At 42.3% G+C, this 16,205-nt stretch overlaps 1 protein-coding gene across 3 annotated transcripts in view; it reads right to left on the bottom strand.

Annotated features, from left to right (window-relative positions):
• Nucleotides 1–285: 285 nt before the first annotated feature.
• The window catches only part of LOC102691745 (solute carrier family 22 member 23), a 57,717-nt gene continuing 41,797 nt past the window's right edge, over nt 286–16,205 (bottom strand). For all 3 annotated transcript variants that reach the window (XM_006634565.3, XM_015354679.2, XM_069190907.1), the window contains 5 exons: nt 14,553–14,655; nt 13,605–13,840; nt 12,973–13,005; nt 8,741–8,864; nt 286–6,119 (listed from right to left, as the gene is read on the bottom strand). In XM_006634565.3, the coding sequence (XP_006634628.1) occupies nt 5,741–6,119; nt 8,741–8,864; nt 12,973–13,005; nt 13,605–13,840; nt 14,553–14,655 (875 nt within the window). In that variant the 3' untranslated portion in view covers nt 286–5,740. The remainder of the gene's footprint in view (nt 6,120–8,740; nt 8,865–12,972; nt 13,006–13,604; nt 13,841–14,552; nt 14,656–16,205) is intronic.

Genomic DNA, 16,205 nt, shown 5'->3' with positions numbered 1-16,205 from the left:
CTAGTGCCTTATTTCTTAGTTTCTGTCACAAAAATGAGATTTAAAACGAGATTAGGAAATTTAGCTATGACTTTCCCTTTCCCTCTCATGCACAAAGTCTATATGACTCACAAAGGGTGCTGTTCTATTAGGGTGCTATACTGCATGTACTGTACGTCAAGCATTTTTCAATAAATATCTTAACATCAATAGAGTTAGTATACTTGCAAATCATTTGTTTTAACATTGATAAACACCAATCCCATATCTCACACCACCACAATTTGAGAAGTTCTTCAAAACATGTTGATGTTCAACTTTTTTATCTTTATTACTACTATTTTCACAGGTTTACAAACAGTTGTGATACACAAGGTCATGTCATGCAGACACCGAATGTGTTTCCAGTACTGTATTCCTGGCTCAGTCTACAAGTACATCAAAGAGCCGTTATCCAAAGAACACACTTTCCGGTTAATAAAAAATAAGGCTCAGCCTTTTCTGCTGTTTATACAATATTAATAACAATAAAAAAAACGTTGACACTTTTGTTATACCAAAGTCTTTTTATCTGTGCCATGCCAGCACGGTTGAGGCAAAGCAGTTTTAAAATAATAAAGACCCAGTGTTTCAGATCTCAGTCTCCTAGAATACACTCTGTGAGGTTTGCAGAATTTTAATACAAAGCCTTTAGGGGGACAACTTTGACAAAATTGACCTTGAGGATACTGCCCTTCACATGCATCTTGTGAAGACTACAAAAAAGGGGGTTTCTCAGACACAAAATCAAGCACAAAAAAAAAAAAGAAATAAAAAGTGTTCTGTGTGTTTAGCGATGGGGAATGTCTTGGGAGTAGCCTTAAGGTGCTGAATGCAAATCAGTTTGCCAATACAGTGTGTGTGATGTCTTTCACGTTTGAAATACAATTTCGTTTTGTAAAGGACTAGAGGGCACATGGAGTTCATGCCACTGCAAGTCTTTGCTGCAGTTAATCCCTAATTACCTAAGTGATCTGCAGCACTTGGCTTAATAAAGCAGTTAAGCATTAATTTAGTCCTGAGTCTATTGAAAGGTCAGAACAGAATCCTGTGACAACATGAAATGTGGGCATCAAGGTGAACCACTCCTGGCCCATCCCATCATCAATCCCACCAGACACAGTGGCAGAAAGGTCACTTTTTCTCTTCCGTGTTCCCAGAAGTGTTCGGGAAGCAAATGGAAAACACTGAACGGCTGCTGTGATTCAGTAGAGCAGTGACTGAAAGTACGATCCATCCGGATTACAGCACTTGCTGATCAGCGGTCTGTAATGACCGATGCATTCCCTGAAATGGCAACACCTGCAGTATTTATAAGGCCCAGAATAAATACTAAAAAAAATCTTAATCTTCTAAACTTTTAAAAAGGTCGAACCCATAAGATATGAGAAAGACGCAGAGAAACGTCGACAGGAATAAGGACAATTATGCTCAGTGCAGGCGGACGGCCCACTCCATAGGCAAGGAATTTCACAGGCAGTTTGTCATCAGTCTGTACCACAGGAAAACTGGGCAGAACATCTTTTCATTCAACACATGGCAATACATTTTTTTTTTGGAAAGTACATTTGTCTTTGGTATTAATCCAATTCGCAATACCTCTTGGTTTTCATTTGGAAGGAAGCCTGTTGATTTTTTTTTAGACTGCTGTGGCTTTAAAAACTCTTAATTGCAAACCAGGACGTTACCACATTTGATGACCCTTGTTATGTCTCCACACAGATGCAATTGCCATGGTTTTATTTTGGACACGGGGGCAACGTTGTGGGTCCGGCGTCACTCCTAAGCTTTCAGCGGTGTTACAAAAGGCTCAGATTAAATAGTAAATGCAGCAGTCAGGGAAAATTCCCTTGAAAACAGCATCCCGTGCCGCAGGTAGTGATTTGTGATTGATGGGTGGGTTAAAAAAAAAAAGATCTGAGCTCAGGCAGCTACAGGCCCATAACTAAGTGTTGTCATCTCTGATGCACCAGGCTCACGCGGTCACTAACCTCACCACCACTCCGTTTCTGCCTTCCTTCGCAGCAACCCCAGTAAACCATCTCTCACCCCCTCTATCCATTAGGAACAACGGAACAAGATGCAAATGTCACCACCTGACAGCCGCTGTTTCATCCTGAAGAGCCTCTTTAAAGAAGCCTTTTAATTTCAGAAAGTGACAAATGCGCCGAGCGCTAATCACAGCCAGCGGGCTTCCTGCAGGCCGGGGGACGACTGGAGCCGTTGGAGAGCGCTCCCATTGTTAACGAGGCGCGGGGGTGCAGTGCTGCACTGGCCCAGGAAACACGCAAAACCTTGTGCTTCGTGTGTCAAAGCTGCTCGTGTTCTTGTGTTCGTCAAATTCTACCGCGAGACTATAAGGATCCATTTGCCACCTCGCACCTTGAGGGCTTGCCTTCACGTCTTTCTGTAAATCCGTCAGGCCTCTGCCTCTACTAGAGCAATATTGGCAACGGTAAGAATAAAGTCAGGTCTTGGAAGACAGCACAGTGGTCACCCTTCCTGCCTCGTACCTGTGGGGCCCTGGGGTGCTATCTGAGTGGAGTTTGTATGTTTCTCCCGTATTTTTTTCCTCTGGATGCTCTGCTTTCCTCCCACGATCGAAAGACATGCTGGTAGGCTAATTGGTTTTTGGACAAGTTGGCCCAGGTGTGAGTGTGTTGCCAGTCTGTGCTGTCCCGCCACAGTGAACTGGAGGAAGTCTGGCAGAGGCATTTACTGAAATGAAATTCAGGCATTTATCGAAAACGAGAGCGTCTCCATGTCATCTGTCAGCCCCTTCCCTCCTTTACGGTCTATTTCTGTGTCTAGATTCTCAAGGCCGTTTCTTCTCGAAAACCGGGTTCTGTCTCTCTGAAGCAGGCTTATGTGTCGGATGAGTTAAAATTCAAAAGTAATGTCTTCCAGACAAATAAATCACAAAAAAATTGAGCAGCCGCCGCTGAAGCAAAACCCACAATGAACACTTATCAATGTGGTGACAGCCGTCAGGCAGTGAAAATGTTCTAATACGGGACTAGTTTGCATAAGCATGGAGAAATGCGATTAGTGAGGGCAAGGGTAAATGTTTGAACCCTTCAAAAACCAACCTGTACCCACTATGGAATTTGGCAGCTGTCTGGAAGATAATTGGCTCCAACTTCCTTGTCATCTCATTCACCTGACTATAAAGACGTCTGCTGCTTTGTTAAAATAACTACAGGTTACAGTTTACTTTAGCAATGAATAAATAACTTGGTTTAATAATATTTATGGCTTATATACAAGTGCACTGTATTAAAAATTCTCAATAGTGGTTTACATTCATTCGTGGAAATCCTTCACCCTGTTTTCAGAGATTGCAGAGTACTTGGTTTCCAGTGGAATCAGAAAACAGGCTAAATTTCAAGTTTCAAGTCTCATACTTTCGAGTAAGTTTTGAGAACTCTCTGAAGAGGTCAAGGGGGTCTTTACACTCCTCCCAGTTTACTATTGCTGTTTCCTTGTGATTCAAGTCTACAGAGACAGGAGGAGAGCGTCGGTGGTCAATCAAGTAACGAAACACCAGAGTTATGTCTTTTATCAGGCCTAATACAGTGGCCATGAAGATTTCATTACATATGGACTATCTTAAATTAAAAACAAAGATAGTCACAAGAAACATTGTGCTTTATAATATCAAATACCTGTAGACCCATCGTTCTCTATAGTTTTAGAAAGGCTGTCTAGTGAGGGTTTCCTGGGGTGTTACACAGAATACTGGGCAGCCTACAGCAATATTGAAAGTATATTAACCCTGTACCTACAATGAAAGGATCCAACATTCTTCTCACTCTGAGTCCACAGGTAACGGAAACGTACAAGGTAACACACGACTCCAGATGGCCAGAACTTATTAGAATTTACCAACATGGGAGAAAAAAAGAACAGTAAAAAAGGTCATGTCTGTACAATACATTATTTTACATTCTTGTAAACAGCATTTTTAAAAAATGAACGACCCAAGTGAAGAAGTAACATTATATTAAAATATCCAAGAGCACAATACATTGGGCTGTGAAATCAGTAGGCAGCCAGGGAGCAGGGAAATGATCACAATCTAAAGACAGCATCTGCTGGAAGGGACACAATTTTCTGTGTAATTGTAAAGTTGTATTTTACAAACAACTGCTTGACTCAAAACATTGGAAAAAAAAACATAAAACCCCTGACTTGGTTGAATGCCTTGTTCCTTTCATTCATAATAAAGTGCCACTTTAATTTAAACATCTATGGTAACAGACTTCAAAAGAATTGATATTCTAGGGTCATCTAAATCAAGTGTTAAAAGGTAACACAAAGAATTTCTGCGATTAAGTTCATAGTTACACACCACTATACATTTAATTAACAGATATCAACAATACTACACTTACTAGAATTAGCTTAAATTAACAACTGATTGTGTCATTGACTTTAGTGCAAAACTGGGGTAATCTTTAGGGTTAACTTAAAAGTGTTGTCACATATAACTGAATAAAACTGGCAACGACTGTAAACACTGAGCTCCACTGATCCATGTCTCATCTGATAAACACGAGGCCATTGAACTCTACGCCCACATGAAAAATAAGAGGAAAACAACCCATCGTGATATACTGTGGCAGTACTGCATTTTGGGAGGCTTTCCTCTGACAGAGCCAGGCCTGCAGGAGAAATAAAAGAGATGGTTTTGTTCCCATTGGTTGGAGCAACAACATGAGCACTGTATCTGCAGCAGTATTTTGAAACCGTAGACTTCGGATGTTCAAGGAGCATTCTGAAAAATACAGTTTATTTAAGTAGTCTTGGGAATCCAGAGAAGACAGTTTTAAGTCTCTGTTTTCTTTTAAGTAGGATTTTATCTGGTGCCGCTGCCATCTTAATACCAGATCTTGATTTGCAACAAATCAGACATTTCTGACTTTCCCTTCTGGAATTCTTAAAGGTCCATTATTTGTAGCAGCTACTGTATGGCAGTTCATCTTGATTATTGAGTTTAAAAATAGCATTATGGATAAAGAGGTATATCCAGGTAAGTTCTAGAAGTCTTCCTCTTTGCTCTTGGCTTTTGGGATTCACATTTTCATGAAAAACAAAGGTCCTCGTAAAAAGTAATAATTCTCTGTCTGCACTCTTGAATTGAGCACCATCTGTTAAAATGATTTCATAGAACATTGCCGTATAACCAGGCTGCTTCAGTAATTATCCAATGACTTTGGGGTAAAAGATAAAATACCTGTGAGCCAGGCAAATACTTATTTACCTCAGTGATAGAAATTTACTGCCGCCTTCTTTAACTAAATACCTGGAGGTCGTGATTCACTTATAGTTTCGTTAATATGAACGCACGTGATGAACTGCAGATCTCCCAGCATCCATCTACAATAGGCGTTAAACCGAATGACAGATTTTCCAAAACAACATTCAATATTCAGCACAGATAATACAATAAGCAGTGACATTCAGTACAGGCAAATGGCAATTTTACACCATAAAAAAAACTAAGTGTCCTTAACATCCTTCAAGATCTGTCTGCCACTGATCTTCCAGTCCTTCAGGTCAGAGCATTCCCAGAGTGCTTTGCTGAAGACCCCCGCCTTGAAACAGACACCCCCTCACACAGCAGCTCAGGTTGGCGACCCAAAGTCACCTCCTCACGTCTGGCATCACGAGGTCCCGCCCGCCGCGGACTCTGCGGACCTCCAGGGATGATGGGAAGCCATCACGACGACGCCACGCCGTTGGCCGTGGTGTTTTCGGGGGCCGCTGCCGCCGAGGCCGGGGGGGCCTGGCGGGCGGGCGTTTCCTGTACCCGGGAATAATCCCTCATCTCGGCTTTGGTCAGGAGAAGGTGCTGCTCCCCCCCCTTCTTCGGGGGCAGGAGAGGCTTCCGGGTGTAGTTCTCGCCGTCCGCGAGGGTCTCGGGGAGGCTCTGGTCCCGGCTCTCCGGCAGCAGCAGGATGCAGATGATGCAGATGAGGGTGCAGCAGGCGAAGATGACGTGGTGCAGGAAGTAGCCCTTCTGGTTGTGCAGCTCCATTATGGGGGCGGTCAGCATGCCAAACCCAGCACTGGCGAGCACCAGGCCCAGGCTCCCGCCCCTGGGAAGAGAGAAGGGTCAGGACTCCCGCCTCCGAACACGGCGCAGGCTCACAGGACCGATCGCCCTCCTCAAGTCAAACAGCGCGTACCGCACCGCCGTCACCTTCGGAGGGGGGCGCTAAAGCCATTTCATCTCAGCAGAGCAAGTACAGACCTTTCCACTGTAACACGCTACAGGTGAAACTTAACTGGAGATAAAAAAGAATTTACTAGTCTTTCAGCAAAACATTTTCTTGCCTTTTTTTTTCACCTGCCACATTTTAATTTTGTGGTACGATTGGCAGTCTGCTACAGTAAATATTCAATTATTTTCCATCTTATTAAACAATCTTAACGGATGTAGATTTTGAAGGATGGCTGCTGGACGTCCCCAGGGGCAGACTCGAGTGACCTCTACCCCAGTGCGGACCCTTAAAAACTGTAACAGACACACATCCTCATTTCCTCCGTCATATTCATTCATCTTTGAGGATTAAGTTGTTGTTTAAATTAATTAAGGTGGTGATAAAAGTGCGTAGGAGTACAATAAAGTCTCTGCTTTCTCACGTTCAAGAATAATGCTCCACTAGGTGGAGCCAATACACTACAGGTGCTTCAGCTTATTCGGCTTATTGGCTGTTCTGATCATCTTAATGCGTTGTTTCTGCACTCTGTAAACCATCAGACTCAATATTAGCTTGCCTAATGAAGAAAAGGGACAATCACACCGGACTGGCAATGCTAAAACTACAATGTTTCTGACTCTTATTCGCTCTTTGTAAAGTTGTTACAAACGTATTTTTTTTGTTTACTTTTAAACTGTGAAATTTTCCGAATTTATCTGCTTGTGTGTCTACAGTACTGACTGACACGTTTGCGCCCAAAACAGATACAACTATGAATATTTTCACTGACATTTTGTTCGTATGAAAAGGAAAAGGTTAAGCCTTCTTCATTACTTTCAATGAACAGTCCATTATAGGTTGTTAGCAAACATATATTTTCTTTAATTTTAGTTACACTTCAAACAAACAGACTATTTTAAATATAGCAACACAGGATGACCTACCAATAAGAGGGATCCATTTGAATAATCTAATTTCATTTTGGTTGTATGAATGGTCTGCTGCTCAAGTGCATTTTTACCTTCACTTCACTATCGATTTGCACAGGTTGTAACAGCATATGACATTTTGTACTTTGTGTTGTACGGGGGATAAGCAGGGGTTAATTTCATGATAAAGGCAGTAAAAAGTTTGTTTCTATTCCCGTGCGGAGTGAACCCCTCACTCCCCATGCCAGCCCTCACACTGCTCTCTACTTTTGCATAGCAAAACTGCTCTTCGTCTTACACAAGTGTTTCTGATGGAATCAAAGATGAGGCCTGTCTGATTAAAATTTTTTTTTATGCATCTTGTGAGCTTTACATTTGCCTTAAAAAGCATAAAAAGAATGACACTCATAGTCTCCTGTACCTGTGCTAACTTGACCTTTAAAATGAACCTTTTGTCTTTTGGCTTAAGGTTTAACTAAACTTTTTTACAACAAAGCTTCATTCGACTTGTAACCTTAAACTTGGGTGTTCCTGCTTTGTCCCCTCAGTCCAAAGAGATGAAACCTGACATCTCTATTTGGCTGGTATTTGACACCTAAAGATGTGTGAATAAACAAATGAGTGTCCCGTGCTGGACTGATGTCATGTCCCTGGTGCTCTGTAGCTGCCTTGTTCCCTGTGCCTGTCTGCTTACACACTAGCTCACTGCAGATTTCCAAGGACTGAATAAGTAAGTGGAAATGGACAGATGGGTGTTCCTCTGTAAGACAGGGTAGGCATCTGTGAATGACTTAATTTACTGGATTACGGAAACTGCAATCAACTGCAGTGCTGCCAATGTAAGCACACAAAGGATGCATTTTCAATTCCAACCCTGTACAAAAAAATAAACGGCCTGAAAGATCTGCACGCTGAGACAAGGTTCCTCTAGTATAGAATTTGGGAACTGATGGGAAAAGTAACAACGTCTGGAGAGAGGACTGAACAAGCAGAGCTACTTGTCATTTTGGAATGTGAACGCGCACACTAAGCTGGTTGCTATCCTGCAAAATCCGGATTTTAAAACGGGAGCACAACAGGGTAGCACTGAATTGAGTGGAGAGGAGAAGGAGGGATCCGTTTTGGACTGTAATTACTGTCGGAAATGGTAGGGAAATCCATTATTAAATAGTTTCACGGAGCAAGCGGTATCGATTCCCAAAGCATCGGCCTGCAGAACCACTGTGGCACATTAAGTGAGCCTCTCTACAGTGGTATACAGCATCTCAAATCTTCTCTTACTGCAGTGCCTCTGCAGTGCTGCACCAGGCAGATTAACCTTAGTCTGAAGCAGCAGAAAAAAAAACCCAAGGATATTGCTGCTGGAATTCCTTGATGTTTTCATTACAATCTGGCCGATCCAGTAAGCAGATAACGTGGAACTGCACTGAGCATTTCGGAGCTTGTAGTGTGAGGTGCCGTCCTTCACTTCACTAATAGACTAGAGCTCACTGACTTCACAACATTGATTTATACACAAACAACACAGCTCAATTTCAGGAAGACAGTGGCAAGAGCAATACTGACGCTTGGTTTCCCAAATCTTACCTTATGACTGTCGGGGTAATTTCAGCACAGAAGAAAATGCTCAGGCTGCTGACAGCATGAGAGGAAAACATGCCGATGATGGAGAAAGCAATAGAGAATTTTTTGTTCAGGGTCTCTCTCAGCTCTGGATAGGGTGAAAAAAAGAGAACACAATTTGGTTTTGAAACAATGTGCAAGGACCAATTCCACAGGTTAATTACAATTATTGTGCAGAATTTAAACAAACAACAGCCAAGACACCAGACAAAGCACATTGCTATTTTTGAAGAAAAGTATGTTTTAGCTGCTTGAAAATGGCATGCTTTTCTACAGCTCCTAGGTTGACTGAGTTCTGTTGTTCTGCAATTGCAGTATTTTTTCTTCTCAAGAATCTTTTCAAATCTTACTGAGCTTTGTCTCAGGAGTACATGAGGGTGTTTAGTTTGCTGTGTTAACCAAAAAAAGAAAACACTGTCACATGAGATCTTGGACACTTTGAAGTGCAGTATGTCACAACAACCTAACAACCTAAGCTACATTTCCTTGGTGCAGTTTCACAAAAATAATCCTGGTAGTTTATCACAAACAGGTGTGACCAACATGATTCATGATATTTTTACACAATATATTTTTAAATTGTCTGCCGTGTAAGCTTTTAGTTCTTGTGTACATAATCCAGGTAAGCCTTACTCATCAATAGAATTACGAGAGGTTGTCAGATATACACAGAAGAGAAAAAAAGACTAACTCTCCTTCTTGTGAAATTACAAGATTTGCATTCTGTAGTTCTGATGCAGGGAAATGTTGGCCTTACACTCTAAGCACAACAACGGAAAATCTTCGCACACGCCTACAACACGAGCCCAGAGAGACCTGGATTTTCCTGTCCAATCAAACGATCCACGTCACGCTTTTGAAAAACACATCCTTCAAAGTAAGAGCTTACTGATATTTTCGTGCCTACGGTCCATTTCACTTTGTTCAAACTGATTGATTACTAAACAAAAGACAGGAGCATTCAGCCGCCTATCAAACTGGTAGCAAGTGCAAACGCGTAGGGAACTACCCGTCTCATATTCTAACAATGCCCGTCTCGTATTACCGCAGTACCGAGCGAGGAGAGGGCTGCAACGACCTACTGTACCACATTCTCAGCAGCCAGTTTACAGCTCAGGTGTAGGTGGAGGGGACCGGCTTCCTGACAGTTTCTCGAGTGAGCTGGAGTGACACAGAGAGTGACTCAGCTAAAGGATTTAAAGGATGACAGCAGCCTGGGTGGACTCATGAGGTGAGACCTTGCTGCACTGAGGAACCGTAACCTCGTACATTCATGCCACACCATCTCGCCTGTTAGGGAATGCTTGGCAATGCTTGCTTCTGGGCACCTCTGCTATTAATCACGGGAGTGATTCTTGTCAGCTGGGCTTCCTGAAGTGTTCCACCTCTGTGATCAGCCAGCACTAAGAGCTGGTAAACAAATGAAGGGCAAACAAAAAAGCAGGCCTCTCTGACCTTGAGTGTTTATGTTGCTTAGCAATGAGATGCTGGTGTCTGCAGTGGGCCCTGCCTCCTTTCTGAATCTCTCTCTTTTTTTTTAATTTTACCACTACTTAAACGAAAAGAAAAAAAAGTGCTTGACTTGCTCTTGTCAAAGAGTATTTTTTTCTGCTTGAGGAACGTCTAGGAGTCAAGCAAAGTCTTCTTCTGTTCATATAATGTACTGCTGCCCCCTTCTTTTTTTAAAACTTTTGGGCCAATCGTATTTTGGGGGGGGATTTTTCTCCCACCCAATTCAGAAAAGCCAATTGCAATTGTTTCTCACGTCTCTGCTGGCGGCTATGAACCCCGCGCCCGCACACAGGGAAGGGAAGAGCGAGGAAGAGGAGGCAGACATTGCCCACCCGCCCGTCCCGTCTCTTAACCTGTCCCTAGCAAAACAGGTCCCGCACAAGAGGATCAGCGCAAACGCGATCGGAGGCACCGCTGGCCTCCGAGCCCCAGGGGGCACTGTGTCGCCGAGAGCTCGGAGATCCCTGACCGACTAACCGCGCACACAGCTTTGCCGGGGGCTCAGCCTGTACTCTGCTCAGGTGCCTCGTCTGTTTCTGTTTAAGCTCGATATTTTTGTTTTTTTTGGGCTGAAAATGCGACACTGTGCTGCAATTTTTTTTTCTTGTTTTCTATCTTCCGTTCTGGTCCAACCCAAGCTGTTTGTTTGTCCCCCCTTAACCTCCAAGCTCTTTCCAAATCATACCCTTGCCGTTCAGACAGCACTTTTCTTGGAAACCTATCACCGTGCGCTCAAGACTCACATTTTAACACTACCCTAAAAAGAACCGCATCACCACAAAAGACAGTGGGGCGTTTTCCTATTTATCTGTGCTGAAAAATAATGTCTGCAGAAGAAGTTCACCTCTGGTGCATTCCGCTGAGTTTATACCTAGGAATGCAACAAAACAAGTTACTGTACTAGGAAACAACTCCATGGAGGTTCAGGGAGTTTCAGTGCCATTAGTTTTACGAGGAAGTGGATACACATAAAATCTTCTCATTTTTGTTGTTTTGCTTTTAAATATCTAAGCCTTTGCAAGGGAATAAAATTACACCTAACAGTGAAATTGCACTAATTTCATACACTTTGGCCTGAAACCAAACCAATGTATTCAGAGTAATATAAACCATTATTTTTTAAAGAAAGAAAAACACTTAAACTCCTCCTAAGCAAGAATGTGAAAATAAAGCATAAACCAAAATATAAGGTACTTATTTACTGATATCATACTGCATCACTGTCACCTACAGAGCCACAAAATTAACCATGAAAATGGGCTTCTGATTATCAATCGCATAATTATTATATGAAAATACTGTCCTGCTGCACCTCTGCCATGCAGAGAAAAGTCAACATCTACCAAAATTAAAATTGTACAGGTATTCAAAACAAATATGTATGTATGATTCCTTGATCTTCCTCCTTCTTTATCTCATTTGCATCCCTCTGTGTTAATGGCATATCTACACACGATGAGAACAACAGGAACACTCCAGCATCACAAAATCGTACCTCCTGTCTGTCTTGGTCTCCCTGACAAGTTGTAAAGTGTCCTTTAAAATTCCACCCACATCTGGACCAGGGTTGCTGCTCATATCCTACAGCGCGAAACACTCACGCCCAACTATCACGTCCGGGTGGATTAAAGGCAATGATTGTTCAGGTGATTACAATATTTGGAGCATCATCGAACCCTCTGTAGGATTCACAGCTGACGCAGACCCTGTTTTCATACAAAGTCTGCCTCTGCAGTTCACCAGGCCAGTCTCTCCCTAAACAGTGGGATTGTGAAGAGCTGGATTCACTACACAAAACCAGCACTGCATCGGTACTGCTTTCAATAGTGTGCTCCCAATGTAGATGGCGTTCAGAAGGGCGTTATTTCAACGGGGAAGAGCAAAAATGTACCACATTTGTGTACAAAGAACTGATTGGGGTCAGCTTTATCCACCAATCGATCGGTGAATTCACAGAAAATAACAAATCCATACCTGAGCTGACATGGAGTATTTAATTTCCAATAATCATTCAAAGGGTATAGTGGCTATCACCTCCCTTGGGCTCTTTTATACTGGGATTTTTACCCAGATAGACGGAAAACACTCTATAATGTGAAAGTGAAAACACAATTCTACAGATCCTCCTAAATGAATTCCATATTAGACTTGTGTCAAGAGACCAGTCATGCTACAAAATGAAGAAGTGGTTTAAACCTACAAGTCCCACCCTGCAATTTTTATACAATCAAGACAACAATAGCAAATATGGTTTCAGTTCATTATGCAACACCACTAACACAGAGGAAACATCTCAAGTGTGTTCAAAGAAAGAATGTGAGCTAGAATTCAGCATGTGAAGTGATGACTGACACTAATAAGAGGAAAAGGTGAAATGTGCACCCCAGTTCTCTCCACTGGGTAAAACCTCTACATCAAACCAGATTATTGTTAGGAGGATGATTGTTATTGTCTGGATGATGCTTCTTTTGTAAAAATACATTCTAAGACTAATAATAAAATAACTGTGCTGTTTATTGCAGTGTTTCACAAAAAATAACTAAACAATAAATATTTATGTTAAGCTTTTTCGTTCTCTAATACTTTTGCATCTGCTATTTACAAACAAGTTGTATACCCCAAATTCCATATCTAACACCACTGATCAAAGACCAGAAACAAATGGGTGTTTATTCGTACTTTACCTGTATCGTGATGAAGGCTGTACTTCCCTATCACTGGACACATCCCCAAAAAAAAGAAAAGAAAAGCAAGATGAACTCATCAGCAACATAAAGAAGTGCTGTCACAATCACACAATCGGCTTTTTAAAAAGCTTGACATCAGACTGGTTTAATATTCACTGGTTTTAGCTAAATACACAATACATACCAACATGCCCCGGACTAGATGAGATGCTACAATCATGATAAAAGCTGACACAAGGGCGTGTATTTTTACCATGCATTCCCTCATGACCAAACGCGGAAAAGAAGGTACAAATGTCAAACCTGGCACTAGAATACTTGAGGGGGAATAAACCCCAGTGAAACTTGAAACTGTATACTACAACGCTGTACGTTAGCCTGTCTCTTTAACCATGATATTTTTGTGTTATTGTTTGAGCTCAAAATGATAGACTATGCTTCAAACGGTAATTTTTTCTTGCCATATGGCATTCTGGTCCCACCCAGACTACCGCTGTTTTTCTTCTTTCACTTCCAAGCAAATCGTGCTCTTATCGTCTAGACGGCACTAATTATTTTCGCGAACACTGCGGCGCCGTTTTCCAAGCAGGTCGGCTGGAAGGGTCAGGAGGGGGCAGGAGGCGACTCACGGTTGAGGAGGCCGAGCTGCAGCAGGGAGGCCAGCGCCGTGAGGATCATGAACATCAGCAGGCCACCCCTGCGCCCCAGGCACCCCACCGTGGGGCACAGGGCCAGGCAGGAGGCCACGGCGATGCCCGCCATCGTGTAGTAGTCTGCATAGAAATTGTGGAACATGGTTGTCTCCCGGGCCTCGGGGTCCATCATGCTCCTGGCGAAGCAGTGGTGAATCCCGTAACCTGCAAGTCTGGGAGGCAAGGGGGGGAGGGGGGTGAATTAGTGGATCCCCAAAAGTGACTGAAAGGCAAGATGGCGAGATAAAATCATGATGTCTGAATGGGGAAAATTAGAAACATGTTTGTGGAAGAATTCTGGGGGAGAGTTCATACAGCACGGGACTGACCAAAGGACGACCATTATGATGATACAGGTATGTAAAATATTTGGAAGTACTGTGTACCAGTAGAGGCAATAGAGGCTTCTAGAGAGGACAGTTCAGTCTTCCCGGCTGTAACCCCTATATTCGCTAGCTTCTGTATCAACGCTAAACTGATGACAGGCTCGTCTTGTGTAATGTGTGCAATATGTGCTGAAATTGATTAGCATGTTGTCTCAGTGTGAGGACATCCCAATGTGTCCAAGAGAGTCACCCGATACAGTACATCGACCTTAGGTGCTTGCAGGATAGATTTACTGCTTCCTCAGTAAATTTACTGAATAATGTATCAGCAACAATCAGCAACAAATACACCCCACTCCCACCAAGCAAGCAGCTGAATAGATTTCCTAGTAAGAGGAGGAAATAATGCTCTTAAAATGCAATTCATGTTGCACAAAGCATTTCAAAATTGAAAAAGAACACATTTCTATGGTGACCACATACACAGTGAATAACAAAGCAATGAAGAAAACAATATAGTAACCTGCCAGAATGGAAAAGGTGTCGGGAGTATACTTACGAGTTCACACAGAGAACCACAATGTTCTTCCACAGGTTCCTGGTGCCAACCATCTTCACGATGCAGGTCTTCTTAGGTTTCTTATGAAGTTCTCGTTCCAGTTCTAGAATTGGACAGGAACAATTGCCTTTATATTCCATTAGGTTCCGTAAGCGTAAGAGGATTCCAAAGCCTTTTAAAAACATTCTGTTGGAGCAGCAAAAATCCCCAGACTAAGGGTGTACAAGAAAGCTGAAAATAGGCTTAAGATATAACTTAAAACCTAAATTAACAGATCCCTGTGCTGTTGCATATTGAATCAATGAAGGTGAAAAATAACATCTCAGGGAAAACGTGCCTATTATCCACTGGAATTCATTTACACACGATGTGCTTTAGAGTCGACAGGATTCAGCCTGACAGGGATAGATATGCAGTGTGAAACACCTGAAACGAGGGGATTGGGGACCATTTCTTTAACACAAGCTTCTAAGTATGGTCACATAATCATACAGCTAAACAACGAGAACAGAGGGAATTCAAACATGCAAATGGTTTATTTTTTACCTGATATCTTAAAGCTAAAATAAACACTTGCACACTCTGGCAAGACCATTGCAGTGTGTTCATTCCACTTATTTGAGGAGAAATGTAACCTGTACAACTAAACACACCACTGCAACTCCACTCAGTACAGCAAGAGACAGTCAAGTTCTTGAAGGTTCCTGCCCCAGTTGTACAGTGAAACCAATGTGCATTAAACTGGATCTGAAACTCCACCTGTTCGGAGAGGATCTGTATCACACTACAGGCGACTGCGCAATGTCAGTCTGTCAGTTGTCGACAGCTGAAATAGACAAACTGGTCCCTTTAGCAAACAGCTGCATTCAGCCTATTCTGATCCTATCAAGTAACAACTGTATGTGCAGGAGTGTCTGCAATTCTCTCAGTGTGTACACATGACATTTTGGTTCTTTTCGGTATTTGGCAGATGCACAGTATATTTTACTCAATGCTACCACACTGTTAGCTGAAAAAACAGGTGACAGGTCCTGTATATATAATTAAGTATATATATTTCAGAGAGGTTTAGTGGTGCTGGTGAGGGAGTAGTATTTAACCTAATAATGTAACATCTGCTGTTCTGTGTTTCTGTGCTCTGTTATGCATGAGACCCTGATTTCCAACCTCGTGTAAACATAGTTCATTACGACTATTTTCCATATTTATCACAAACTGGTTTTCTTGCCTCATCAGAGAGCTGGATTGTGCTCCTGTTTCCCAATTACATAAACAGGCTTTTTATTACAGTCTCTTCGAAAGCAAGTTGCATTTCATGTTTTTAACAACAGAGTGCAGCTTGACATGTTCCAACCAGTCAATTCACACTCAGCCTGCACGCAGAAGTCAGCAGCAGTACCTAATGACTTCTAATGATTGGTTTCCTTGCACATGTATGCCCCAGGATTAGAGAGTGTTTGATCTGTATGTGTTTAAACAATGATAAAAATGAATAATCAGCCATTCAAGGAATCTGCCAGCAGTCACAAATCGCTGCCGATGTGCAGGGTTTGGAATTGAAGAGGTTTCTATGGAAACCACATTTCTGCAAATAATCTAAATCATCACCTATACACACAGCATCAGACTTCCTAGCTTAGAGGATACTGCCTT

This window comes from Lepisosteus oculatus, chromosome 6 (genome assembly GCF_040954835.1).
Source record: "Lepisosteus oculatus isolate fLepOcu1 chromosome 6, fLepOcu1.hap2, whole genome shotgun sequence".
Classification (NCBI taxonomy): domain Eukaryota; kingdom Metazoa; phylum Chordata; class Actinopteri; order Semionotiformes; family Lepisosteidae; genus Lepisosteus; species Lepisosteus oculatus.
This window is presented reverse-complemented; position numbering and strand designations above follow the sequence as displayed.